At 43.7% G+C, this 7,956-nt stretch overlaps 1 protein-coding gene across 1 annotated transcript; it reads right to left on the reverse strand.

Moving 5' to 3' along the window:
* Positions 1-1,648: 1,648 nt before the first annotated feature.
* On the reverse strand, positions 1,649-7,950 carry RASSF8 (Ras association (RalGDS/AF-6) domain family (N-terminal) member 8; the record flags this gene model as incomplete). Its single annotated transcript, XM_010294257.1, has 3 exons — positions 1,649-2,672; positions 3,819-3,963; positions 7,108-7,950. Coding segments are annotated over 3 exons (1,110 nt in total), but the record flags the coding sequence as incomplete, so codon positions are not given.
* Between the last annotated feature and the right edge of the window lie 6 nt (positions 7,951-7,956).

The raw sequence follows: 7,956 nt of genomic DNA on the forward strand, positions 1-7,956 counted from the left end.
CAGCTCAAACTGACATCTGTGGGGAGATGGACCAGTCACAAGGTGTGACGCAAACATTAGCTGGGTAAGTATGCTGATCTGTCTTAAAAACACTTCATCTCAGTACGAGACTGAAATTGCAACAGGCTTTTCCTTGTGTTTCCCCCAACCCCCATGCAGCATAATTTGGGCCAGACTTTGCAAGGTGCTGAGTGCCTCAGTCCTCTAACACCAAGAGGTGCTGAAGATGCAAGATATCCACTGGAGAGGGCCATTTTTTTTTTCTGTAAATTGAACCCAGCATGTAAGGCATATATGCTCAAGTACCTTGGACAGATATTGTCCCCAAACTATGTATATTTTACACTTTTTTTTAATATATATACACACACATTCTTTTTTTTTTAATACAAAGTTACGGGCACAGTAAACATGAGCACAGAATTGTGATAAACTAACAGTAAAATCTGTGAGCACTGCAAAGATTCCTCAGATGGGAACATCTCATTTTCCAGTTTGCTCACAAGGGGCGGGGGAGGGGGTGGGGGAAAGACCTGATAAGTTAAACAGTAAAAATTCAGAGTCCATTTGGAAAGGTCCTTTATATATTCACAGCCTTATCTGTTGCTGTTAGTGTAAATACAGCAGCATTTTTAGAATATATGATGCCATTAATAAGTGGAAAGGGGAAAAAATACATTAAACACTCAAGAGTCCTTCATCTTCTACTATATCTTATAGAACTTCCATTTGTCAGGAAGCTGCTTTTTTTAAAAAAGGAAACTTAAATTAACATTTATCTGCACATCAGGAAATCAACATAAGAGGATGCTAGGAGTTAAGAATTCTTAAGTATTTTCTATGGCAAAAAGCTTGGACTTTCCTACCAGTGGTAAAATCCTGACCCTACCAAAGCCATCAGGAGTTCTGTGAGTTTGCCCTTGACTTAAGTCCAGGTATTCCATGCTGCCATGAAAGCAGGGTGACCCCCTCTCATCTCGAGGGGATCTCAAAGGTGGGGATGATGGCATGAGTTACTGTTAGAACAGCCGATCCAAATGCAACAAGGCAAGGCCCTCCCCTTCTCTAACTCGCCTGTGAGGCCAGCCTCCCAATGCATACAAAGCGTCGCACTGATGCCAGTCACTTTCTCTACAGGCTTGGCATCTGCTTTAGCAATCTAATTCCAAGGCCTGTAATCAGCATGCTCCTTGCTAGTGTCTTACTTTCTGCATGGAAGCCATTTTGTCTAATCCTTGCTTAGCTTTGATTGCAGTAGAGCAACATCAAGATAGGATAATGTTCTCTTTTCACATGTTTTGTAAAAAATTACTACCAAGTGTGTGAATTTCCTGCTGGTAAGTTTTATATTCTGTGAGTGACTGAGCAGCAATACATCTTTCAAAGAGGCTAAACATCTACCATTTAACACCAGGGACCCCGAATGAAATTCTGGCCCCACTCAAGTCAGTAGAAGCACTGCCATTGACTTCACGGGACTCTCTGCCAGGCTTCTTCCCTCCACAGAACTTGAGTGAATGCTGGAAGGCTGGAAGAGGATGCTCATTGCTCTTGTGGTTTTTGTTCCTCCTCCAACAGCAAGATTTACTGCAAAACAAGAACACTGTAATGGCTAGTGGAAAAAATAAAGTACAAAAATCCAACAGAGTGAAAGCCTCCTACTCTCTTTTGGTAAGATATACGAAGACAACTTCTAACATTGTTCTTTTCTCAAAAGGCATATACAACGTGGCAAAATATTTCAAATATACATTCTATATAATAAAATATCATCTAACTAGTGCATCCTCAATCATATGCTGGAAATATTTTTACCAAGCCAAGGTTTAAATTCCATAAATCTTTTGAACACCAGGTGCTTCATTCAAGGCAGATTCAACAGCAAGTAAATCCCACAAGCTCACTATTCAAGCCTCAAAAGGGAGCAATGGATGGAACATGACATATTATGACCCACAACAGAAATTAAGTCAGTGGTGAGAAACCATTGTAACAGTTCAGCACTCCACAGAACTCTGCATTGCAAGTTGCTGTACTCGATCAAATGGTGGATGTTTGTACACGCAAATTAAAGTCACTTTGTCAGACTGACATACAGCCATACGTGGTTATTCACACGTTAAAAATAAAAATATAAAAGGTCAACATTCACACGTCCATTGATTAAAGGGAATAAATTAAACCTCAGATCAGTTGCACACATGGTCTCCTTCACCCTCAGTCTTTTATTTATGCCTATACAAGGAACAATACTTTCCCAAACGCTTCTGAAGTGGCAAAAACAAATGAAGGTTTTTGCACTCTAGCTGTGTCGACAGCAAGTTCATCCTTGCCAATTACGAATCGAGAGAGTTCCTCTGTCTCTTTAGCATCAGTGCACAGGGTATGGCTCCAAGTGATGCATTGGAGGAAGAAGAAAAAAACAGTATGGTGGCTTAACCAAAAAAAAAAAAAAAAAAATCTTCTTCCATTCATCATTGGCAGAATAAAACAAAAGTGTATCTTGTCCAGGGTACCTTGCTAGGGCCTCTCCAGAAGAGGTACGTACTGTCATACATAAATGCCCTCCGGGTTAAAACCAGCCGACAGAGGGTTCTGTAGAATCCGAAGGTTACTGGGGAGTTGCCTCGATGAGCCGGGGCGCTTCAGTGACCCAGACTGAAATGTCGGCTCTGCACAAGAAAAAGGGCCGTTAGAAAAGTCATCATCAAGGGTGAGGTCTGTAGAACACCTCTCTTCTTCCTGCTTACTGGTGCCCTTAGTGCGGTGTAGAAAAACTAACACCAGGTACAACAAAAAACTCAAATGCCTGACTAGGAAGGATGAGATCGAAGGTGCACACCTCCTCCAAAACAGAAAGATACACCTACTCGGTATAGTTACCCTCCCACATGGAACATGCAATACATTTATACAGTAATGTGCAGAAAGAGCCCGTACCTATAGGTAACTCAAAGCTTCAGCTTCCTGCCCACTTAAGACAGAAACTTCATGCACATAGGTATGACATTTAAGGCCTGGCTTTCTTTTCTTCTCTCCCCACCTCCTTACCCTCCCAACGCCTTTCAGTTAGGAAGTTTTCTCAGAGGAGGAACCAAACCAGCTACGGAGAGCGCTGAGAGAAACAGGCCCCTGGCAAGCAGGGTACCGGATAAAGCACACTGCAGCAGAGGCTGAGCCGCAGCAGAGGAGTTTCTGTGCGTGCCACGGCTGTGACATGCGTTCAGGGCACTATCATGTTTCTGTCTAGGAAGTTCTGAATACAGATGTGGGCATGTGCAGAATGCACTGATCTCACTACGGGCAAAGTCAATTTGCACATGCCGTAACCACCATCTGTGCAGGACTTCTGGATGGCTGGCAGCCCGGCTGGATTAGCTCCTATCCCCACGCGGCTGCTGTCTGGGATTTCTTGAGATCCAGACACATTCCTTTTTCTACGTTGACAACACCTCTTCCCAGAAAAGGAAGAACCCAGATGAACAGCAATGTCAGATGTGCAGTCGTGTTGCGTGCTGGCTTACGTGCCCACAGCCATGGCGGCCACACTTGAAAGCTACTGGCCTAATGGGTTACTGATGGGACAAACACATGCCCAGGCACAGCGGGAGAGAAGTTATCTACATACCACGCTTTATTTATAGCTTGCTAAACCCTTGGAATGAAAAGAATTATTTGACACTGTGCTTTCTTAATATTTTGCTAACTCCTTCGCTAGCAGAGCATTCACTTCATGCATGAGTGCCAGCATTAATGCAGCAGGTAAACTCATTGCCATCGCCTTCTCCTGCCCACCAAAAGCATTCTGAGCACTGCACCTCTCTCGAGCTCCACGTGTGGAGCCTCCACCTCCACAGGGTCTGCTGGCAGCACCGTGACCTTTGTTCCTGTTTGCTGGATGAACTGCTGGAGATTGACCTGTCGCAGCTCCTTTGTCAGTTGCTCCAGTTCTTGTTCCCTGTCCTGCCAGGAAAGATAAAACATCTGCTGAGCAGCAGCCAGCATAAAGCAGCATTTCAAGACTCTATTTGCAATTGGGCAACTAGCGCTTTTCCTTTTGGTGAGAAAGCCTCGGATTCCTAAATTCAAATGCAAATGGAAGAGCTGAAAGGTATTTAGAAAGCGAATCAGCATTCACTACTACTTATTAGGGGTTACTACCAGTCTGTTTATATTGCTGCTTGGATGAGAGAGAATTTTGAGAAATTCTGAGAAATTTTGAGAAACACCTGAGAAAAATTTTGGCATAACAGCTGTGAGCAAATAAAGGTAATTGTGAGCACTCTAGAAAAAAATACATCAGCTGAGCACCAGTCTGGCACCAAATCTTAGCTCTGCCAGAATTGTCCAGCATGACTTGGACAGCTCATGTAGTTGTTCTGTTCCTAAAAGGAGAACAATTCCCTTCTCTTCTTGTTCTTTGCATTTTCTATTTAGGGTGTAATTTTTTATGGACAGAACTCTCTCCCTCTGCAAGCATACTGTGTTTTGTATGACGAGGCCAAATCCTGGCTGGTTCACCATCCCTTCACAAGAACAGAAGATAATAATTTCAGATCTTCCTCAAGGCTCTGCAATTCTGGCATGATATGCATGCAAAACCTACAGCTCCAATACATTACAACAATCTTTGACTACAATTATATTCTAAACAAACACCCCTCACCCCGAGATTCAGCTTCATTTGTAGACAGCTGCGTGTGGTACTCTCCCACAGCCAGGATGGGCTTCGCCTGTCAGGCTCACAAGGGATGGGCTAGCTACCCAGATGCCATGTCTGTGGGTGCCTCCATGCAGTGCATACCGCTACATCTTCGTTTTGGCAAGAGATGGAGGTTGGGTCAACCTTCTTTTCCCTCATTATCTTGCCTGAGCAGAATTGTACATGAACCCACAGCAGGATTGGGGGAGTGGTTTTGTGGATCCGCTCTAGGAAACAGTCCCCAACAGCACAGCCATTATTCAGTCTAAACTTGCAGTAAGGTCATAGTCGAGGCTGAATTCAACAGTTAGTAAGAAAATTAGCACAACTGATCTAATGTCTAAATTAGGACCTTTTCAATACCAATTGCTTTGTCACTGATGTGTGTGTTTAACCTGTTCAGCCAATGCATATCATGTGGCGGTTGGCCTCAGCTTCCCATGCTAGACTTGTGTTTCCGCTCATTGGCTATGAGCTTTCAGAGAAACTGGACTGAGAAATGGAAACCAGGGCACCTCTGAATTTTAAGACAATTCTACAGAAAAGTTCTTCAATTTATTTTAAGCTCATTAGACTCCACAACTGGGCACTTGGGACACAGGAAATTCTCAACTGTTTTATTACAATGTTAATTCTAAAGCTCCATGTTTTATGAGATTGCAACAAAGTTGCCAGTGAAGGGAATTAATCTTTTTTTTCTTTTTTTTTTTTAAGAAAAACCTGAATCACTGAAATGTACAGGTTAGCAGAACTAACACCATAACTTCTTCACATTTCTCAACTATCACAGGAAATAAGGTAAAAATGTTAAGTATCACCCCAAATTCTACTGCTTTAAGCTTTTAAATTTAGTATCTAATTGTGAAACTTTAGTGAGATCTTTTACCTGAAGAGGGTGGGAGTTCACTTTTTGTTGATGTGGGTTTTTTTGTTTTGGCTTGGGTTTTTTTGCATTTAAAATCTTTCTCTAGAAATGGGGAGAACAGAGTGCTGCACCTGATCCTTAACTGAACATGCCACCTTCCTGTTCTTATCACTTGAAATCTAGTGAACCAAAATTTTCTTTCCTTCCTTACCAAAAGGTCTATAAAAACACCCATGGTCAATTTTTCTATCTTCAAATCAGCAGTTCTATGAATATTAATATTTAACTTTCAGCATGCAAAAAAATATTTCTCTATTTTCTCCTCCCAAAACTGTATAATACAGAGCTGAATTTATTTTCCCCTGGACTTCAGTGTACCTTTAGGTTTAGAACAAGCTTGAAAGGTCTGAATTTAATGGGAACTCTCCCGAGAAAGTGAAATCCTAGCCTAAGAAAAAAATAAAGTGAGAAAGATTTTGAACTCAATCATAGACTCACTGAGCGTTACTAAGAAAAGGGAAAAATAAATGAAAAGGACTTCATGCCTTCTGTTAGCGCAAATCTTTAAGCGTAGTACATCTGGAAACTTAGGATAGATAAATATGGCCAAAACTGCTTACAGATTTCATCCACTTTGCTTTGGATAAAAAGATGACTTTTTTTTCCCCCCTCCTCATTTAGTAAAAACAGCTTATACTGACAGGGTTCTAGGTGCTCAGGAGTAAGGATGGAGCCAAGACCTAGGACCTAAATCCTCAAGATATCTAACCCCAAATCCGCAAGGGCTTGAAGACAAATATCCTAAAAGCGTTAGGCCAAGCGCACTATGGTCCTGTGTAGCACCCAGCAGTACAACAGTCCCCCGCTAGCCCTGAACCTGCTACTGTTCATGCAGATGTTAGTTGTCTGAGTGTAAAAGAGCCCAGACCCACTAGCGCAGCAGCACCATACTGGAGCGAGCGCTCCCTCCCTCTCAGCAGGGTGAGGTGGCTAGGTGTGCAGCCGTGGGTGCAGCTGTACTGCCCTCAGCTAGTTGGGCTGACGTTAGCTCTGGTGTTCCTCTATCATGGACCACTGCACGGTGAAGATACGCTTCAGGTGATTTCTGAGAGGTCACCAGGCAGTCAGGGAACAGTAGCAAACCAAAGCTGTAACGGATGGGAAAGAAGCTGTGCCAGCAAGTAAATAAATGAAAGGTGGTGTGGCACTCAGCACTAACCCTGCAGGCCTTCTGCAGGGCCAGGAACACCTCCACCAGAACGTCTGCCAGTTTATCTTGGGACAAAGAACTAACTACTGGTTTTCTTTTCAGATGGTATGAATGAGTAAAATATACACAGGTGAGATGAAGATTGTCTGCTCTTCAAAAGCAATCTGAAATGCAATTTGAAAATGAAAGCAATACTTTCTGCCTTTTACCCAAATTCACTGTGAAAACTGTCTCATGTTTTCTTTCAGTGCCTCCAAATCTGTGTATGAGAAATGGGTTACCGTTGGGTCTTTGACCTTTCTTTAGTTATATATAAAAGGACGTTCTTACCTGTAACCGCTTGGTAGCTTGACCCAAAGACCTTTCCACAGCTTTAATGCCATTTTCCAACCTCAGACTCTGCTGGCCCTGAATATCAATTTCCCCCTTCACCTTCTCGATCTTTTCCTTCACCTCTTCTTCATTCACTTGGGACTCTTGAACTTCCCGCTGCAACTTCTCCGCTTCAAGGCCACTTTCCATGTTGTGAATCTGAGACATGTAGTCCTTCAGCTTGCCCTCGCACTCCAGGATCCTCTGCCTCATCTCCTGCAGCTGCTCCTTCAGCTGTTTTTCATTTTCCTGTTCGATCTGCAGCTCATTTTCCCAGAACTCTTCCTCTTCAATCTCCACTTCGTTCCTTTTGATCTTCTGCTCTAGCTTGAGGATTTCTTCTTCCAGGCTGGAGTTATACTTTTGTTCCCAGTAGCGGATCTCGGCTTCGTTGGACTCCAGCTGCTTCTCAATGCACTGGAGCTTCTCCGTCTGGAGGTGGATCAATTTCTTCAACTCATCCGCTGTTGTTTTACAGTTGTTGAGCACCTTTTGCTTGAACTCAGATTCCTTGCTTTTCCCAAATATGTCCATTAACCCTTTAGCCCCCCCGGTGAAGGTGAGGGATTTCCTTTTCGGCTCCCTCCTCTTCATGGATTTGTCGCTGGGAGGCCGCAGCTTGGCCAGGGGAGGCAAGCTTTGCCGGTACAGAGTCCTCTCCGGGATGCGAGCCACGCTGTCTGAAGTCGGCCGCTCGCTGAGCGAGGGCCCGGTGCGGCGCAGGATCAGCTGCACGTCGCTCGCGTACTGGCCCCACTTGTTCAGCGACACGATGGGGTTTTCGTGCGGGGCCAGGTGCCTCTCCGT

Source organism: Phaethon lepturus, unplaced genomic scaffold (assembly GCF_000687285.1).
Source record: "Phaethon lepturus isolate BGI_N335 unplaced genomic scaffold, ASM68728v1 scaffold56639, whole genome shotgun sequence".
NCBI lineage: Eukaryota > Metazoa > Chordata > Aves > Phaethontiformes > Phaethontidae > Phaethon > Phaethon lepturus.